Below are 21,104 nucleotides of genomic sequence, written 5' to 3'. Positions count from 1 at the left end.
GAAAAAGAGAACAATAACTCAGCAGTACGGTTTCCCAAACAGCATGCTATCTATGATGATGTTTAGTAGACTTTTTTTTTTTTTTTTTTTTTTTTTTTTTTTTTAAAGAAGAAGAGTAAGGCTGTTAAATTGGAATTCATCCAGGGCATTTTGGTTAAGCAGAACTTAACTGCTTGTCTAAATTACCCTGTAAGCCTTCTTCTGGATCCACCCTTCTTTCTTCAGGGTCATTCAATGATGCTGCACTTTACTGTGGCAGCTTCGCCATGGAAACAATTTTGATGTCAAACATAATGGATTTCTGACATCATCACACACACACACACACACGAGCAATCCAAGCAAGAAGGTGACTGCTTCTGTTTACACAGACCTCTTGGTAACCAGTACTGATTTTAAAGTAAGCACAAAAAGTCAATTTAAAACAAAACAAAACTGTATTCCTAAAACTCTATTAGAGCATTAAGTCATTTAAACTCCTCTGCAGCAGTAGTAAAAAAGTTTTTACCCTAATCAATATGGCAGCATACACATACAATTTAGCTATTTTCTCTTACAAATTTTGTTCCGACAGAAATCTGATACCTTTCTCTACCTCTCCCCCACTCAAAAATTCAAGTTATCTAGGGGAACATTAAATAGGTACAGTATAACACAAACACACAATATGTAATTTAAATTAATCAATTATCCATACTACATTTCTCATTGACTGCTTGAATTCAGGATGCACAACTAAAATACAGATTCGAGAATTCTTCTAAACTATGTTTTGTTAACATTAAAAAGTAAAATGAGAATTTATAGCAAATAAGATAATAAAGACTATTAAACGACAGTGTTTACAAAGGTCATTCATTTAATATAGAACAGCTTCGCCGTCCCGGGCCAATGGGGGCGGCGGGAAGCCGCGGCCAGCACATCCCTCGCCGCTTCCCGCTGCCCCCATTGGCCTGGGACGGCAAACCGCGGCCAGTGGGGGCCGCAATTGGCCAAACCTGCCGCGCCAGCAGGTAAATAAACTGGCCTGGCCCGCTAGGGTGCTTACCCTGGTGAGCCGCGTGCCAAACGTTGCCGACCCCTGATATCAAATTTTATCAGTAAATAATAGATCTATTCAAGTCTTATCACAAAGCAGTACATTTGCTCTAATTCTTTAGTATTCTGGGGAAGGGATTTTGGCATTTATGTGGAACTATGCATCCTTATACGAGTTCCTGTCAAATTTTCCAATAAAGCTTTGGACAACACAAAAACTGTGGAACTGTCAATGACTGTTCATGCAAAAGTAATTCTAAAATTAAAAATTTAAACAACTATGTTTTTTTAAAAAAAATCTTATTTTATGGGTGCCAACACAGTTCCAACTTCATTCAATGTCCTCCACCATATGATCTTGTCTTATTTTACACAGTTGCTAGATAAGGAGTAGCCTTCCTGACCCTACGGGAAGAAAATATGGCTCTGGCAACAAAATAAGGTCTAGTTGGAGCACACCGAAGAGGAGTGCTAAGTATGGAGCTCGTCTTTCAACAGGGCTTTTAACAAGAGTCCAGGATATGCTGAACAAACTGGTTACCATCAGAGATGGCAGACTAGCAGGTAGGGCTTACAACTGAGAAGTCCTCATCTCTAACAATGGGGTGAAACCGAAGAGAGTTTACAGGTTCCAGAATGCAATATTCAGTCTTATTCAGGCAAATGTAGTCTAGTGGTTTAAGCATGGGATTCAAGATGTCTTGAAGAACTAGGTATTATTAATCCCAGTGCTATCTTCAGTTGCCTTTGTGCCCTTGAGCAAATAATTTAACCTCAGTTTCCCCATCTACAACATGATAACTTTTCTCCCAGAACAGTGTGATAACTAGATAATGTCCAAGATCTTCAAAAGTGACTAGCAATTTCTGGATGCTCACCTTGGAATACCTGAAAGGTATCTTATTTTCAGAAGGCAGCTGCTCAGCACTTCTTGAAAATCAAACACATTTAACATGCCTCAAGTTAGGCACACCAAATTTGATATTTGAATAGCCACTTTTTAAAATATTGCCCAATATACATGAAGCACTTTGAACGTAAGTGTTAAGTATTATTACTCTAATATTTCCTTGTGCTCATGTTATATATGGTGAAAGATTTGCATGGTTTCTAAACATATGAAAGAATAAAAATATGCCTTCTTTTCCTCTCAGTAATAAAAAATCCATTTCTTTCAACACCTATCTTTCATACATCTGGAATAATTATATTGTCTTGAAAAATCCAATTGTGTACTCCTGCCACAACTATCAGGCAGCTGTCATCATCTGTGTGTTGAAAGTTGGAGGAAAATTTCTACAGGGACATACCAAATTTGTGCTATACCATGAGCTTTCTTCTCATTTAAAATTAGAATGAAATTTCAAGCTCTTTTTCACTTGCAGAGATCAATTTCATAATGCAAAAATTCATTTATCTTGTTGAGTCTATACCATGACAGATGCACAACCACAAAGGGGGATGCACTTCCACTCATTTCATTTATGTATTTATTTGTAATGTTGACTACACCAACTAAAAAACAGTTCTGCCCTATTCACTTCCGAATGACATCCCAGACAAATCCTCTAAACGTGCAGCCCAATGTTACTCAACAAGCTTATTACTAGATGTCGCTATAGGTCATTCATACAGACACCTATGAATAGGATCAAATGGCTCACCAAAAACATTTTATAATTCCCATTTCCAACATTTTGTCTTAATTTAGTAGATAATTTAGACTAATGTTTAGTTTGGAAATACGGTATTTCCTCCTCTCCCCCAATCCCTCAAAATCTATTCAGATTTTCCCTCCTTCACAGAAAGAGAGAGCTGAAGATTTTACCCTGATTAAAATTCCTACACACATTCACAAGAAATGAAGAGCTTTAAAATTTAGGCCAAAATTATAGTGGCAATTGCACTTATGGTTGTTGCTCAACAAATTTCAAAGGAAAATAATTTAGTTAGTAATTCAAACTGCCTAGTTCTTCCTTTTAATTTACTTTGATAAAGGATGCACTTTATAGCTACATTATAGCTCAGAGCCTATTCTGTTCTTTTATCAACATGCCACTTCTGTCTCAGTTTTTAATTCAGCATTTCAACCATGATTTTATTATTTAAATATCAGTACAATGTGCTACTTTCAGACATGTCCATGAACAATTTCCTCCCTAAGGCTTGTTAAACCTTAACTTTCCTTGGCATTTTGTGTCTACCCTTTTTTTCCAAGCTGATATTTAAATATCCTGAGAAATTAACAGTTCTAGGTAGAAAGCTTAAACTCAGTGTTAATTAACCACCAGAATAAAGTTATACGTGCACAAAGAGAGGGAGGAACACGCCTCAGACAATAATAAACTGAAGACTTAGTTGTGAAGAAAAGCCCCAAAATTAAATTCCAGCTCTATGCTATGGAAGTTACTCAGTAACTGTCTATTATTACACTGAAGTTCAGATATTGCAGAGAGAAAAGGCAATGCTAATTTTAGTCTTCAATATATGATGCACTAATATCAGAAGGAGCACTGTTCCCTGAGGGTTAGACTCTACCTAATAAGAATTATAATTATATAATTATAATATAAGAAATATTTTAAGCTTCCTGGTAGTATAGGAACAAATGTCTTTTCCCATACATAAAAACAAACATTTCAGAAGAGAAATATGTAACATGCTCAAGGTATACCCTCTCTCAATAACCCTAAACCACATGTTTTCTTACTTCATTTACAGGAAAATTCCCCCTGGCTGATCCTAAACAAAAAAAATCCTGTTCAAGTTTGGAGGCCAAATAAGTTTAGACTTTTCTTTAAAAAATGATAGTGTTGCTGCTATTCCTATTCATTCTCACTACAGTTTCAGTTTTTCCTAAAATCCTTTCAATGGAAGAGAGGTGAGAAAAGAAGAATTTACACAAAAAAAAGTAACCTAGTTGCAAATGTGTCACCTATACTTTGCTAGCAGAAATGACCTTGTATTTCCAGAACTGCTTTGTCAGATCAACTCTGTTACTGCTCTTATTTGCTGGCTCTCAAATCTTCATGCAAGCAACTAAAGGATTGTGTGTGCCTTTTTAAGGCATTGATATCAATGCCAGGTTCCTAGAGAATTAGTTAAATGGGGTCAAAACTATACAGGACACAACAGTAGAGTTAGGAGTAACCAGACACAGATAATTCACTCATGACTGCTGCAAGTCAGGATTCTTTCAATTTAATTAAAATAAAGAAGGAATTATTTCATATTCTGTATCTTCCTCCCACCTCCATTAGAAAATGCAACAAGAATTTAAGTTGCAGGCAAATCTGACTAAATGATAGGGAAAATACAAAGAACACCTGCCTATAATTTCAAAGAAAAAAATTAAATCGTAATCCAGACTGCAGTAACATTGAATTATTAAGCTAATACATATTTTGCATTATTTGGGTCATACCTACACATTTTTGAAAGATATTCTTTTGGCCTTGTGTTTCAAGATGCCTAAGGAATATATAACAGCCTAGTAAAACAAAGTTTCGTCTTAACATATTTGTTCTAAGTGTCAATTAGGATTCATTGTGTCAATCCATATAAAAAGGAAAAGGGTTCATTGCTAGACCTGGACTGTAAATATACTTTTATCTTCATCCAAAAAATACTTTCTAGGCTTTCTAACTGCAGGATAAATACCTTACCTGCACACTAGAACAAAATGGACTGACCAAGTATAGTAGGTATTGGTTTGTATATGCTACAGTATACTATATGTATAGTTCTTTTTATCTTCCAGTGTCCTAGTTTGTCACCATATACTCGCCTAGTTGGGTACATGGCGTTTTTCATTCATCACACCTTCCATTCTGAGAACTAATATAATAGTCCAGGTACAGTAGTACAAAAGAAAGCATGTTATTTTAAAGGCAGATTATACTTTAGGACTGTCCATTTTAACAGTGACCCTTTAATTATTTTTCTGCTTTCTATGTTGCCTTTTTTCCCCCCCTTTTCTTTCTTTTTTTTTTAAGTGCAGTCTTAATTTTTACTTTCAAAGTGCATAATGGATTTTTTTGTTCTACCCTCACATGATTAGATGTAGGGACTTCAAGAATTTAGCTTCTATTTAAAGCCTGTCATCCAGGCTAAATAGGCCAGTGCATTGTGTCTCCACCTTCTCCTTCAAGTCCCACCTTAAAAATCATTCTTCCATGAAGCCTATGATCCCTAGGACTCCTTTCAAAAAAGAAAAATAGAATGTATCACCAAAGAGATCCTCAAGAACAAAAGAAAAAAATTGATAAGCTTAACAAATTAACTTGGTTTTTATTATATTGCATCTTTCATCTACAAGTAATCTTGTCACTAAGCTCCTAGTGACAAACACACTGTCCTCTAACTTGACTATAAAGTGTCTAACATGTCTGATGCTGCCTATGTGTTTCTACATGACTGTACTCACCTAGGACACTGGAACCTTGATCCAGATTGAGGCACTACTCCTATACGATTAATCTCTAGAAATACGTTATAATAGTAACAGAAACCTATTAAAAACTGATTTGTGGTTCAAATATTTTGACTGTTATTAAGAGGGTGCTTTTTTACAGACTATGTACTCTTAAATAATCTATTAAAACTGAGTTTTAAAATTAAAACTTTCTGGAAACTGCAGTTGCCAGTTGCAACAATAACAAGCTTCTCCAACTTGTGGAAGTTAGTTGCAAATCTGATTTAAAATAATATACTGGCACTACCTTAAATTATTCATGCTTTACAAAACTGGAAACTAGCTTTTCTCTTGTAAGCGAATTTACGTAGTGGAACAATCACTTAAGCCTGGTCCACACTAACCCCCCACTTCGGACTAAGGTACGCAAATTCAGCTACGTTAATAACGTAGCTGAATTCGAAGTACCTTAGTCCGAACTTACCGCGGGTCCAGACGCGGCAGGCAGGCTCCCCCGTCGATGCCGCGTACTCCTCTCGCCGAGCTGGAGTACCGGCGTCGACGGCGAGCACTTCCGGGATCGATCCGGGATCGATTTATCGCGTCTAGACAAGACGCGATAAACCGATCCCAGAAGATCGATTGCCTGCCGCCAGACCCGGAGGTAAGTGTAGACCTACCCTTACTGTAATTTATTTTTACTGGTATAATGTGCATCGGCCAGAACGTACAAGAAATTCTTCATTTTTATCAGAGTAACATGTTTGGTGAATACTTTAGCCAACAATACTATAATATAAACATAGAGTAGACACCTAGTTGATAGGATTGGGTTAATGCAGGAGTCTTGCGTATAGAGACATGCAATCTATATAATGGTCACAGTCTACTAGTCACTGGTTTAAGTATCTATCATTTAAATCACAAAAATCAAAACCAAAGAAGTTTGGCACAATTAGAAATTGATGCTTAGAAGAGGCTCATGACTAGAGCAAAAGATGAGACAAGATACAAGTGAAAAAAAAAAAACCCCAAAGCATATCATTAAAATGCCAAACCCTATCCAGAATTTCCAATTGCAGTTTTGAAAGTCTTCTTTAACAATAATCTCATCAAAAATCACACTGCTCTGCAAGTCAATTTAAAATTTAGAGGTTTATGAAATGGGATATAAGTCATATATGAGGCAGGCAACTGACGTTTTTCTGTGGAGCAGACAGCTGGTTGAACATAGGACCATTGCTGCATGCTTCTGGAACATACTGTACTGAAAAAAACCCTGGTCAGCAGTAAAACAGACAATAAAAGAGAAATTAGAAGGAGAAAATACTCAGCAAGTTCAACTTTTGTAACATGATTAAAAGACAACATATTAATTGGGTGATAGAATGTGCCCATTCAAAGACAAAGGGCCAGATTCTCTCCTGTGTGGAGATCTACGAGGGAGATTGTTCGCATTGGTTATAGCTCCCTGATTCTCATGCTGCCCATGTCCCAACACTAGTTAGAGGAGCCCAGAAGCTGCTCTAACTTACAACACTATAATCTGTAAGGGATCATACAGCAGCTATGAATTGGTGGAGCCAGGGAAATTCTCAGCTAAGCAGGGGTGGCAAGATTCCTCCACTTTTGCAGTGCAAAGAAGCCAGATTCAGGGCAGAGAATCTGGACCACAATCTTGATCGGTGGATAAAATGACAAGAAAAACCTAGAATCAGAGCAATCAGACATTTTGTTGAGGACTTCAGAAATTAAAGATCCGTAGTAATAATGTTTTAGTTCAAAATAGAGCACTTACGCTACAATACAGAAAAACAGGAATAACATATAAATAATAAAAGCAGTGAAATTACTTAGTGACAAAATGAAACTACTACGCAAGGCCTTCAGTGCCAAAATAGGCAATATAGCCAAATGCTATTCAACTTGCTAAGGTTGTAGAAAAAAATGCAAATTACCTCATAACTCCTTCCACCCCACTCAAAAAGTCTAAACAGAGTCCAACACCTTGAAGAAAAAAATAAATCTATATTTACAGGGACCTATCTCCTACCAGCAAGTCCGGCTTTGCTCATTGTATGTATGGTACTAGATGAAAGCCCATTTAATGATATCTTAAGAAAACCTTTGCTAAGCAGCAACTAAAATTTAGAACCAAGTAATGATCACTAAATTGAGAGGCTAGATGAAGAAGTCTACTAAAATTAAATTAGATAATTAAACAGTACATAAGAACGGCTGTACTGGGTCAGACCAAAGGTCCATCCAGCCCAGTATCCTGTCTACCGACAGTGGCCAATGACAGGTGTCCCAGAGGGAGTGAACCTAACAGGTAATGATCAAGTGATCTCTTTCTGGCTGTCCATCACCACCCTCTGACAAACAGAGGCTAGGGACACCATTCCTCACCCATCCAGGCTAATAGCCATTAATGGATTTAACCTCCATGAATTTATCCAGTTCTCTTTTAAACCCTGTTATAGCCTTCACAACCTCCTCAGGCAAGGAGTTCCACAAGTTGACTGTGCGCTGTGTGAAGAAGAACTTCCTTTTATTTGTTTTAAACCTGCTGCCCATTAATTTCATTTGGTGGCCCCTAGTTCTTATATTATGGGAACAAGTAAATAACTTTTCCTTATTTACTTTCTCCACATCACTCACGATTTTATATACCTCTATCATATCCCCCTTAGTCTCCTCTTTTCCAAGCTGAAAAGTCCTAGCCTCTTTAATCTCTCCTCATATGGGACCCATTCCAAACCCCTAATCATTTTAGTTGCCCTTCTCTAAACCTTTTCTAATGCCAGTATATCTTTTTTGAGAGGAGACCACATCTGTATGCAGTATTCAAGATGTGGGCGCATCATGGATTTATATAAGGGCAATAAGATATTCTCCATCTTATTCTCTATCCCCTTTTTAATGATTCCTAACATCCTGTTTGCTTTTTTGACTGCCGCTGCACACTGCGTGGATGTCTTCAGAGAACTATCCACCATGACTCCAAGATCTTTTTCCTGATTCGTTGTAGCTAAATTAGCCCCCATCATATTGTATGTATAGTTGGAGTTATTTTTCCCAATGTGCATTACTTTACATTTATCCACATTAAATTTCATTTGCCATTTTATTGCCCAATCACTTAGTTTTGTGAGATCTTTTTGAAGTTCTTCACAGTCTGCTTTGGTCTTAACTATGGTGTACAGGTGGTGAAAAAAATATCCTCCCCATGTAGAGATACAGGAAATAAAGTATAGTCGTATATTACAGCACCCTTTTCAAGGAATGATGTCACAAAGGTTTAGGGGTTTTCCCTTTCTTGTGTCAGTCTGCTAGGAGAAAAATATAAAACTCATAGTTTGGACTGGGCTGCTAGGAATGTCATAATTACCAATATGAAAAAAGAGTCTTCAATCACCCTGCAACTCCCATTCTCAAAAGCATGCAATGTGTTACAACATTTAAGTCTGGCAGTACTAAAAGAAAATTATTAATTTTAAATTATATAAAAAAAAAACCACACAAAACAGACTTATTCCTAAGGATTGCTCCATAAATTTTGTCTGTTTTCTAATTAAGTTTGCTAGGGCAGGTACTGTCTTGATTCGTGTCTTGCACAGTGTCAAATGCATTGTCAGTGCATGATAATATTCAGGTTTGCTGGACACAGGAAGAAGATACTCTGCCAACTGCAGCATGTTGGTACTCTTGGATTACTGCTTGTGAAAATTGGGAATCCAGGTAGCTCTCAGCGTCTTCCCTGGAACTGCTCCTACATAGATTTTTTTTTTTATTCGTTTGAATAGTGCAAGAATATAATAGCTTGAGAAGCTCAAGAACTCCACAGAACAGCAGTTAGAAAAGAGCTCCAGAGAGCTTTTCTCACTCGACGGGGCTTTTCAAAAGGACTTCTTGCAGGGCAGTTTAATGAAATTATCGCAAGTTTGCCATTCTTTTCAGCTGCTGACATTGCAATGACTTATCAAAACAAACATGAACAAACACTGCACAAATAGCATTATGGCCAAATCAGGCCACACACAGTTATAAATAGGGCTTCTGATTATTGGTTTTCACTAATAAACACTAATAAAACACCCCTGATTTAAACAAAACTAAAATTGGTGTTTATCCAACAAACACCAGAAAAACAGCAGAAATGGTGACTTGTATCTAAGGCAGTGGTGTTCAATCTTTGTTCCACAGACTATATCTAAGATTTCCAAAGGGGTCTGCACCTCCATTTGAAAATTTTTGGGGGTCTGTAAATGAAAAAAGGTTGAAAACAACTGATCTAAGGGCTTGTCTCTACACAGAGCAGCAATGTGGACTTCGGGGGGGTAATTCTACCACACAGTAATGTGTTGTGCATTATTTTCTCCAGGTAGAAACTGCTGGTAAGCACTGAAAGCTCCCTAGTAGGTTTGGCAGGCGTCCAGTTTTCGACCAGAACGTGTGGTCAAAAAGGGACCCTGGTGACTGCGGTCAGCGCTAAAAGTCCGGTCGGCGGCGCAGCTGGGCTAAGGCAGGCTCACTGCCTGCCCTGGCTCCCAGAAGCGGATAGCATGTCCAGTTCCTAGGCGCAGGGGTGCCCATGGGGGCTCCACACGCTGCTCCCGCCCCAAGCGCTGGTCCACAGCTCCCATTGGCTGGGAGCTGTGGCCCATGGGAACTGCAGGGGCGGCGCCTGCCGGCAGCGCGTAGAGACCCTGTTCCCTCCGCCTAGGAGTCGGAGGGGGGATATGCTGCTGCTGCCAGCAGCTGCGCAGAGCCAGGATAGGCAGGGAGCCTGCCTTAGCCCCGCTGTGCCACAGACTGGGAGCCACCTGCGGTAAGTACTGCCTGCGGACAGAGCCCACACTCCAAACCCCCTCTCACACGCCAACCCCTTGCCCTAGCCCTGAGCCCCCCCTCCTTCACCCAAACTCCCTCCCTGAGCCCACACTCCTTCCTGCACCCCTGCCCCACCCCAGAACCCACACCCCCTTCCTCACCCCAACCCCAGCCTGAACCCCCTCCCGCACTCCAAACCCCTCAGCCCCAGCCTGGAGCGCCCTCCTGCACCCCAAACTCCTTGTTCCCAACCCCACCCCAGAGCTTGCGTCCCCCAGCCAGAGCTCTCACCCCCTCCCGCACCCCAACCCCTTCCCACACCCTCAACCCCTCATTTCTGGCCCCGCCCCAGAGACCGCACCCCCAGACAGAGCCCTCACCCCCTCCCACACCCCAACCCCCTGCTGCAGACTGGTGAAAGTGAGTGAGGGTGGGGGACAGCGAGCAAGCAGATGGAGGGGGGTATGGAGTGGGGTGCATGGCCTCAGAGAAGGGGCAGGGGAGAGGCAAGGGTGTTCAGTTTTGTGCGATTAGAAAGTTGGCAACCCTACCTCGTGTGCTTCACTATAGTGCTGTTTGAAAGGGTACTATATTAAAGCGCATGAGAGAACATTAGAAAAAGAGATTACTCATTACGGTATATACACAACGAGAAAGGCCTCAAGTCCCCTAATTTTTGGACTTCTACATAAAACTCAAAATTGTGAAAAATAAACATGAAAAACTAAATTAATAAACCCTGAAAAACAGAAACCCTTGCTACAAATAGCTTAAAATTTCTACAACTTTATATTCAAAACTACAGCTTGTTCATCCAGACTGGATCAGGAGAACGACAGTAGTTCTTCGCTGTATAGAGACAAGCATCATAAAATGATTACTGAATAAGACATCCCATGCCTTATAAACTCCTGATATACACCAGTTAATCTCAGGCATACCACAAAGAAGAAACATCATGGAAAATATTATTCCTGGTTGCTTTTTTGGAAGGTTTTTGTTTGTTTTTTAAAACAGGGCTTTCTTTTCAAAACTAGACAGTTAACTCCAAATCGGCAACATGATGGCTATATCCTTGGCTATGTCCTAGGGCAGGGGTGGGCAAACTTTTTGGGCTGAGGGCCACATCAGGGTACGAAGTATCAGAGGGATAGCCGTGTTAGTCTGTAACCACAAAAACAACGAGGAGTCCAGTGGCATCTTAAAGACTAACAGATTTATTTGGGCATAAGCTTTCGTGGGTAAAAAACCCACTTCTTCAGATGCATGGAGTGAAAATTACAGAAATAGGCATAAATATATATATTGGCACATGAAGAGAAGGGAGTTACCTTACAAGTGGAGAACCAATGTTGAAGGCCAATTTAGTTAGGGTAGATGTGGTCCACTCCTAATAATAGATGAGGAGGTGTCAATACCAATACCACATCCACCCTAACTAAATTAGCAGGAGCTCGAGGGTCAGATTAAATCAACTGGAGGGCTGGATGTGGCCCACGGGCCATAGTTTGCCCACTCCTATCCTAGGGCATCCTCTATCAACAATGTTTTTAGTTCAAAATCATGATTAAGTGCATCTTAGGGCAGGTCTACACTGTAGCACTTCAGTGAAGATGCTACTATGCAGATGGAAAAGCTCTCCCCATCAGTATAGTTAATCTACCACCGTGAGCGGCAGTAACTACGTTGATAGGAGAAGCCCTACAGTGGGGGTTAGGTCGGTATAACTGCATCACTCAGGAGTGTGGATTTTTCATGCCCCTGAGCGACACAGTTATACCGATGTACGTTTACAATCTAGAGCTGGCCTTAGAACATAATTAATATAAATTTATTAGGAATCTGACTCCGCATACTGCACCTATATGCTTGGGTAGATCTTCTATTCACTTTTGGGTAAAAGAGACACAAGTATCCTAGATGACAAACTTATGTTTTTATATTTATGCTTCACTTAGATGCAATAGGGTGGTCAATCACATATGAACCAAAGAACAGGCAACTCTAGAGCCTGAAAATAGTGGCAGGTTCACAGCATCTACAGAATAACCCAATGGGAAATACTCTAGTTATTCACATACGCTTAAAAAAAAATCTTTTAGCTAGTTACACCAAAATTAGAGTAATTTCTGACAGGCTACCTGTCTGATTTCTCACATCTAAATACTCCAAGATATACAAGATTTGAACTACAATGCTTTGTTTAATATATTATAAATTATCAATAACCAAACTGCTCTTTCAAATTTGAAACATTTCACTCTAGAATACTAGCATTTCAAATGCAGTATGTAGAACTTTAAAAATGTATTGTTTTAAAGTGCCATCATTACTGTTAAAAAGCAAAGTGACACTTTTCATTCTATAACAACAACGAGGAGTCCTTGTGGCACCTTAGAGACTAACAAATTTATTTGGGCATAAGCTTTTGTGGGTTATAACCCACTTCATCAGATGCATGGAGTGGAAAATACAGTAGGCAGGTATAAATACACAGCACATGAAAAGACAGGCATTGCCTTACTGAGTGGGGGGGTCTGTGCTAACGAGGCCAATTCAATTAGGGTGGATGTGGCCCATTTCCAACAGTCGATAAGAAGGGGTGAATATCAACATAGGGAAAATTATTTTTTGTAGTGACCCAGCCACTCCCAGTCTTTATTCAGGCCTAATTTGATGGTGTCAAGTTTTCAAATTAATTCCAGTTCTGCAGTTTCTCGTTGAAGTCTGGTTTTGAAGTTTTTTTGTTGAAGAATGGCCACTTTTAAGTCTGTTACTGAGTGTCCAGGGAGACTGAAGTGCTCTCCTACTCATTTTTGAATGTTACAATTCTTGATGTCTGATTTGTGTCCATTTATTCCTTTGCATAGACTGTCCGATTTGTCCAATGTACATGGCAGAGGGGCACTGCTGGCACATGATGACATCTCTCACATTGGTAGATGTGCAGGTGTTAATTCTATGTTAATGCAGTGTTCTATTAACTGCTCTTTACCAACCTGGCTTCATGTTTCTGCAGAGTTGGTTGCACCTATGAAATTAACCAATCCTCAACAAATCCACTCACCTACTCTCTTTGTGTAAGCTAAAGATTAAATATGGTGAGGGCACCAGCATCTTTGCTGTTTGACTGCTGCTTCCAAGATACAAAAGCACATTCCACCCTCCATACCCCATTCCTATAACTATTGATTGCGCTGGTCCCACAGCCACCTCCTCTCCCACCACACCCAATATATACGTTAACTGGCAGCTAGTAAGATAACCTGGTTAGAAACCTACTGCATGACTTGTTGCATGTTGGCATTATGTAAATAAAAACAACGGAAGATGTTGCATTTTTAAGTTTTACTAATTAGGCTAACAACACAGACAGTTATTAATGTAATATGCAGAAATTTAGCACAGTACCCAACAAAACAGAACTTAGTGATTGGTATTACAGATTCATGTGTGTACACTGAACACTGACCTCTAGTCTTACGAACACAGAACAAAAGAATGTTGAACAATAATGTTATCTCTAAGAACACAGCTATATTATATGACTAGTTAATTGGAAAACAAATATGCAAAACAATGTATAAATATTAAGGAAGATATGTACAGTTTTGCAATTCTGTAAAGTGTTTATAGGCTTGTGAGAAATACTATATAGCAATATAGTAACATTAGCTTGAAGGGAAACTATATTTTAAAACATAATAGTTTTAGATTACATCTAGACAACAAAAGTATTTTCAAATTGGATTGTTCTCTCCTTTTCTGCAAAATAGTTCTGCAAATTAATCTGTTTGTACCCACTCATGCTTGTTGCTCATGTGCATTAGAATGGTAACTTACATGTTCATACACCATAATGAAAGACGTGTGAGTGTATGGTTCATTATACATTGTATTGTGTTCATTTTTTAAAGTGGTTGCTTCTCCTGCTTTTTTTATATGCTTCTTTTTTAAACACACACTACATTTTCAGTCTCTTCGAATCCAGTCCTCCTGAGAAGCTACTGCTAATTTCTATTTATGGCCTTCCCAGTCATGAAGGCTCCAGAGCCCTCCCAACACAAGAGAGATCTAGGCCAATCACTTAGCTGTACAAAACCAGAGGTTTGCATAGACCTTCACAGACAAAAAGGAGGCAAGGTCACCACTCTGAGGAATTTACTATCTAATTGTTCAACTGAGAATCAGGTTCTATCAGTAACCCATTTCCCCTACCATCCCTCCTACATCTCAGAGTACACCAGTCTTCTTGCTGTTTTCCTTGTGCACACAGGTGTTCAGATACTATGGTGATCCTATTTCTGCATATTTCACCAGTAACAATATGTAGTACTGGACTTTCAGTAAAACAATTTTTTTAAAAGGTATGTGAAACATTGTTAGTTTTGTATTCACATAAAATCTAGATAGATGCAGCCTCATCTATCTAGATAGCAGCAGCATATCTGACCTGACACCCATTCCCACACTGCTTCCCTGCCATTTTCCATACTCTTCTTTTAATATTTCTTTCACTACTCCCACTCACTGAAATCAGGCTCACTCATACACTCAGGTTCCCAAATGTCCCATCTACAGGCATACTTTGTTTCAAGACCCATTGCCACACCCAACACATGTCCAGCACACACCTCCAAATATATCCAAAACAAAGTGTATTTCCTCCTACCCACTAGATTCTGCCTCTACCTCCCCACAATAGCCCCAGTTCTCCTTGAACCTATGTGCTGTCCACGGCACAATCAAACCTATTTCTGGTATCTAACTTTTTTCTCTTGCAGCTCACCAGTTTCCCTAGTACCTTCTCACTATTTCACCCCAGCTACTCAGCACTACTATGTTCTCTTCTAATACAACTGTTTGCTCAACCTTTATTAACATTAAAAACTACAAATAAAATGAAACTTATGTGCCATTTGTTATTTTTATAGAAATGAGAGATCACAGCTTCATCTTCAGATTATCTAAAAAAAATACCTTTAATTCACCTGATTTTTTTTTTTTAGTTACAGTATTTTAAATATTAAATTAAGGACCTTCTTAAGAAAATTGCCGTTGTCAGCTTACAATGTGAAGTTCAATACCTACAGTGGCTGAGCTATGGGCTCAGACAACCCAATGTCTAACTTTAAAAATAAACAGCAGGTTAAGAAATTCAAAATCTAGGATAGGTCTATATTATAGGATTTTTGCATATAAAGTCACTTTTTAGCCACACTTTAAGCAGTTACCTTAAATCTATTGGATCATCTTGAGCATGCAGACTATGACACATAATTACGTTTCTACTCCAAGACTAAAAAGATCTTTGAAGAACTGTTCATATTACAGTGCAATTGGAGAACAAAGAAAACCATATCTTATATATTAATATCCAGAACTGATTATACTATTTCAAGGTACACTTTGTGGGAAAGAGACTAGACATTTAAAAAAAAAACCCAACCTATTTACAGGTGGGCTCTACAGTAATCCCATCTTCCCGGTAAACATGAAAGATAGCTGCACTATATCAAAGCCTTCATTCTTGAGGACTCAAACAGCCGAGCAAACCTTTTGAGTGTGGATGCAATAAAACAAAAGTGTATAGCCAGATCTGAGATTAAAACAATTAATTTCCAGGGACATAAAACTTCAGCATCACTCCAAAGCAATAAAACCAGTCAAAACTGGCAATCATATTGTCACTGGCAGCTTTATGCTTCAAATAATTACATCAGAAATAATCTAAACTATAGGTCTCTTCATGACAATAAACCAGTTCAAAAAAAGCAAATCATGTCCACAAACTAGACAGTATTTGTCTTTCTTTACTTTATAAAAAAAATGACAGTTTGCAATTAAACAAACTAGAATAAATAATGAGAGAGAAGCTCTAGTCACACTAACATTTTGTATTAATCATGCCAGCCATAAGATAAGTGCAATGAATAAATAAAATAAATAAATGTTTAAAAATAATGGAAGCATCTATCCATGGGACAGTCTAAAAGCATTTCTTTAATTGGGAGTGTGTATTTCACTTTTTCATTATAAATTGGAAGGCATTCAAGGGCTGCTGACTTATTTTATTGACAAATGATTTAAAGGGAAACAGCAAACATCATGGTATGTTTATTTTTGTAGTGGCAGGGATAATATATGTGTTACTGTACAGTTGCCTTGTGTCCCTATCAGAGTACTGTGCAACAGGCATATCAACTCTTGCTCATTTGAAGGAGTCTCCCTTCACTACTAGTCTGTCATAATGCAGTTTTTAATCAAGAGAGTGTCCGACTTAAGATGGAAGATGTTGTTATGTTACCAATTAGGTTTAAAATCTTATTCATTCAGTTACCCCAGCTTCTAAGAGCTCATGTATTGCGAATTGGGACAGGCAAGGATTCAAAAGAGAAGACTCAAAAGGTTTTGTGCTAGGAAAGAAGAGTCCCAGAATGTGTCCACCCCCTGAAAAAGCCATTGTCATTCTTCTCTAAAGAGTGTGAGCAACCCCTCCCCCCCAAGATAACAGCTGCAGGAACATATTTTATTCAAGACCAAACAAAAATCCACTCCGATTGAAGCCGCCCTGCCACGTTTGACTCCCCTGAGCGCTATTTTATACACATCCCGCAGCCAGGAGGAAACCTTCGTTTCCTGACCACCGTCAAATTGCACCACGCCTGCCATGGGGGGAGGGGGAGACCGCCTCTCACTTCCTCCGGTGCGAGACAGGTTGAGGAGCGAGAGTCCCGGACTACTTCAGCCCTGCCTCAAGTCTCCCTCGGTCGCCCCGGGAGCCGCCCGGATTCAGCGCGGTCCCGCTCGGTCGGGGCGTGTTGAGACGCAACTCGGGATTTCGGGACGCTGCTGGTGAGCCGCCCCGGGAGGCCTGGCCGGGGGGGTCCAGGCACACGGGGTAAAGGGGGGGGGGCGACGCGGGAAAGTTCCGCCCTCAGGGGCGGCTCGGAGGTGAGGGCAAAAGGTGGTCCCCGCCGCCTACCAGAGGGCGGGCCGCTCCCCTGGGCGAGGCCTAGCGCTCCCCGGCCCCTCTCGCTCAGGCTGCCCCAACACCGGCCCGGAACCTACCAGCTGCTGGCGGATCCACCGTAACATCCCCCCGGCCTTGCAGGTCCCGGAGCGGGGTTCCCCCTCGAAAGCGCCGCTCGATTCCGCCGCCTCAGGGTAGCCGCCCGCCGCTGCTCCGCCTCCCCATGGCGCAGAGACGCGGCGCCTCCTTAGGGGCAGCGCAGCCCGCCCAGCGCCCCGAGCCGGCCGGGCCGCGGCCGCCCGACAACCGCCATCAAACAGCCGCTGTTGTCACCGAGGCAGGTTCTCCCTGCGGTCCGCCCCGCCTCCAGGAAATGACGAGGGGGCCGCAACACAGAGGGAGGGGCGGGGCCTGCAGGGAGGGGCGTGGCCTGCAGAAAGGGGCGGGAGGGAAAGTTGGTCCAGGAGTAGGGGGGAGGGGAGAACAGGGGGAGCTGAGGAAAATTTTCAAACCTTTGTGCTTCCTCCTATGCTGCCCCCTCACACTTTGGAGGCGCTCCCTTTAAACGTCTTGAAAAACCAACTCCTGTTGCTTTAAAACCCTCCTTTGCTGTGATGCCTACAGATCCCTCCACAAGCCCTTAGCTGCTGCTGGGCTGAGACCACTGCTTAGCCTGCTGACCAAAACTGGCTCAGTGTTTCCAGAGTCGCAGCCGGGTTAGTCTGTATCCGCAAAAAGAACCGGAGTACGTGTGGCACCTTAGAGACTAATAAATTTGTTAGTCTCTAAGGTGCCACAAGTACTTCTGTTCTTTTTTCGGTGTTTCCAGGTACTTCCCCCATCTGTATGTATCCAGTTGGTGTCTGCTCTCTCAAACTTCATTGTATAGTCTGGGGCAGGGACTGTGTTTCTGTTATATGTTTGTACAGGGCCTGCACAATGGAGTCCATGTCCATTACTAGGGCTCTTAAACACTACACTAACGTAAGTAATAAAGCTGGGAAGAAGCTGGCGAAAAGCAGAGGAAGCAGTTAGGCAAAGTATAGCAACCTACAGAGAGCAAACTGGGGGGAAGACAGAAAGAAGCAGGGGACAAGACGTTAAAGGGAGAAAAGAGAAAGTGACATCTATACAATGTGCTGCTGCAAAATAAAGACATTCGGCTTTGCTGGAGTAGAAATGCCAGCTTGTGTGTCTGATTTTTTTTTTATTAAATTTTGTGTGGTTTGCACAATTCTGGGAATTATTCAAACTAAAATTGCAATGTTTAAAAAGCTGCGCATGCATCCGACGAAGTGGGTATTCACCCACGAAAGCTCATGCTCCAATACGTCTGTTACTCTATAAGGTGCCACAAGACTCTTTGCTGCTTTTACAGATCCAGACTAACACGGCTACCCCTCTGGTACTTGAATGTTTAAAAACAAAGTGAAAGTCTTTAGGCCTGCATCTCCTTTTTGTTGTACTACATGGTATAAACTAGTGTAATGCAGTGGAGCGTTTGACTGGTTCCTCATCTTAATCTGTACTGAAACATTTATAGAAGCCTGTTTAAAAAAAAATTACTGTTTGATTAAAAGTGGATATTAAAGCATTTTCATAAAATGTAATGTTCTCCATGAAATTTCTATTTTGCTCTATTAAAAACAGTACTTCTAATTGTGAAAATTAAATAAAGTATTCTGCCCCGAGCCTCCATACATGTACATGTTTAACCATATGCACATAAGTATTTGTAGGATGAGGGGCTTGCTCCTAGGCTCTATTCTGCAAACAGTTAAAAGAGGATTATTTTAAGTAGTAAAAGCCTGGGCTTTTGGGACCCGATCCAGCTCCCATTAAAGTCAAGGAGAGCTTTGCCATTGATTAAAATAGAAACAGGTTCTTTGTGAAGGAAGATCTGAGTTATATCCCTGCTACTACCCTGAAGTTCCAAATTACTGTAATAGAAATGTAGGGATGGAAGGGACCTTGAGAGATCATCTCGTCCAGTCTTGCTGAGGCAGGAGTAATATAGTCCTGCCTACCACTTTAGTCCAACACAATAATGTGCAGTACTGCATGATGACCGTATTTGTCACAGATCTTGTGTGTAGGTTTCAGCGTTTAATTAGAGATTTAGGCGGAATACAACTTATTTTGGACATTTAGTGTGGCTGATGGATAGTTTGAGTAGTGAGATCTCTCCTCTCTCCTGCAGTTTTAAGTATATGAATTTATAATTAGAAAAATACTTATCATTAATTTTTATCAGAAGCACCTCAAACTTTGTAAAATTCTATATTAAATGCTACGTATTATTGAAAAGATTCAAATACAGCAAAGTTGAATTTCAAACAGCATTACAAACTAAATTAATGTTAAATCAATCCACTTCTGCACTACCACAGTGATTTCACAGCTGTGGAACATTGCCCAGATAGCAATCTTATTGGAAAGCTTCTAGCCAAAAGCTTAACTGATCTGATCAGCATTCTTCTGCTGGTGTCTTTCAGATAAGAAGTAAAAACAAGGTCCTGACCACTAGTTATTAAAGATCATGGTGTTTTTCTGAAGAGTGAGGGCATTAGCTGTATCCTTAGCAAATTCAGATAAGAGTAGCAACATCCTGAAAGCCTACATTTCAACATGCAGTTTCAGTTAGATGAAGATATTCTTCACTTCCTATTAGGTTACTCTAGTGGTGCAGTGCATCAAAAATAACTTGAAAGCACCTGACAAACTAATTGATTCCAACATCACTTATATATATATTTCGCTTAAAAAAGGAGTAAAAGTTATTGGAAGAAAGTGCATTAGTAGAATAAAGTTATTAATTACCATAACAGGCTCTGAACACTCTACCTTTTACAATATTAGGCAAACACTTGATCCATCATAATAATTCTACCCTTGAGAAAAATAAAACGTTGTATTTCTGGAGTGTCCCTTCTGAGTTGTTCAAAAGCAATCTGCAAATCTTAATGAATTAAGCTTCACAATACACTTGTGTGGCACACATTTTACTGAAGAGGAAAACTGAAGCAAAACAAGATCTGGAGCAGAATTTTCAAAAGCGGACCCTGAGATTTCAGGTCATAAGTTTTTGGGGTTCTCAACCTAGACACTGAAGGCCTGATTTACAGAAGGCAGTGAGTCTTCAGCACTTCTGATAATCAAGCCTCAGGTTATCTGGAGGTGGGCACCCAAAAACTGAGGCTATGTCTACACAACCGCCGGATCAACGCTCCAGCGATTGATGCACCAAGGGTCGATTTAGCGGGTCTAGGACCCGCCAAATTGACTGCAGATTGCTTTCCAGTCAACCCTGGTACTCTACCCTGAACAAGAAGAATAAGGTAAGTCAAAGGGAGAGTGTCACCCATCGACCCAGTGCGGTGTAGACACCGCAGTAAGTCGACCTAAGCTATGTTGACTCCAGCTACGTTATTCATGTAGCTGGAGTTGCGTAACGTAGGTTGACTTACCACGGTAGTGTACATATAGCCTGAGACACAAAATTAGAGGCCACTTTTGAACATTTTGATTTGAAGACTTGCTCAACTTTGCACAATAAATCTGTGTTGAAGCAAGAAATAGAACAAAGGTCCCACCCACCTTGACTTCAATATGAGTAACTATCCTGCAGGGACAGAATAAGATCCCAGATACTCTGAACCTCAATCATATGCTTTAGCCACTTGACTAGGCTTCCCTATCCATAGGGAAGATGTTTTCAGTTGTTTACTTAGCAACAAAGGACTTCACTGTCCCCTGATATTAACAAAAATGTATAATGATAAAAGGACGCTTTCAAAAATTAAATATAAAAAGTTAGAGTTCAGATACACAATCAGAGGCGTAGCG

General features: G+C 40.3%; 1 protein-coding gene across 6 annotated transcripts in view; it reads right to left on the bottom strand.

Annotated features, from left to right (window-relative positions):
- ATP11B (ATPase phospholipid transporting 11B (putative)) overlaps positions 1-17,608 on the bottom strand; it is a 112,430-nt gene extending 94,822 nt beyond the window's left edge. For all 6 annotated transcript variants that reach the window (XM_026650068.1, XM_026650069.1, XM_026650067.1 and 3 more), the window contains exon 1: positions 17,357-17,608. In XM_026650068.1, the coding sequence (XP_026505853.1) occupies positions 17,357-17,383 (27 nt within the window). In that variant the 5' untranslated portion in view covers positions 17,384-17,608. The remainder of the gene's footprint in view (positions 1-17,356) is intronic.
- Between the last annotated feature and the right edge of the window lie 3,496 nt (positions 17,609-21,104).

This window comes from Terrapene carolina, unplaced genomic scaffold (assembly GCF_002925995.2).
Source record: "Terrapene carolina triunguis isolate 2854851 unplaced genomic scaffold, T_m_triunguis-2.0 Scaffold88, whole genome shotgun sequence".
NCBI lineage: Eukaryota > Metazoa > Chordata > Testudines > Emydidae > Terrapene > Terrapene triunguis.
This window is presented reverse-complemented; position numbering and strand designations above follow the sequence as displayed.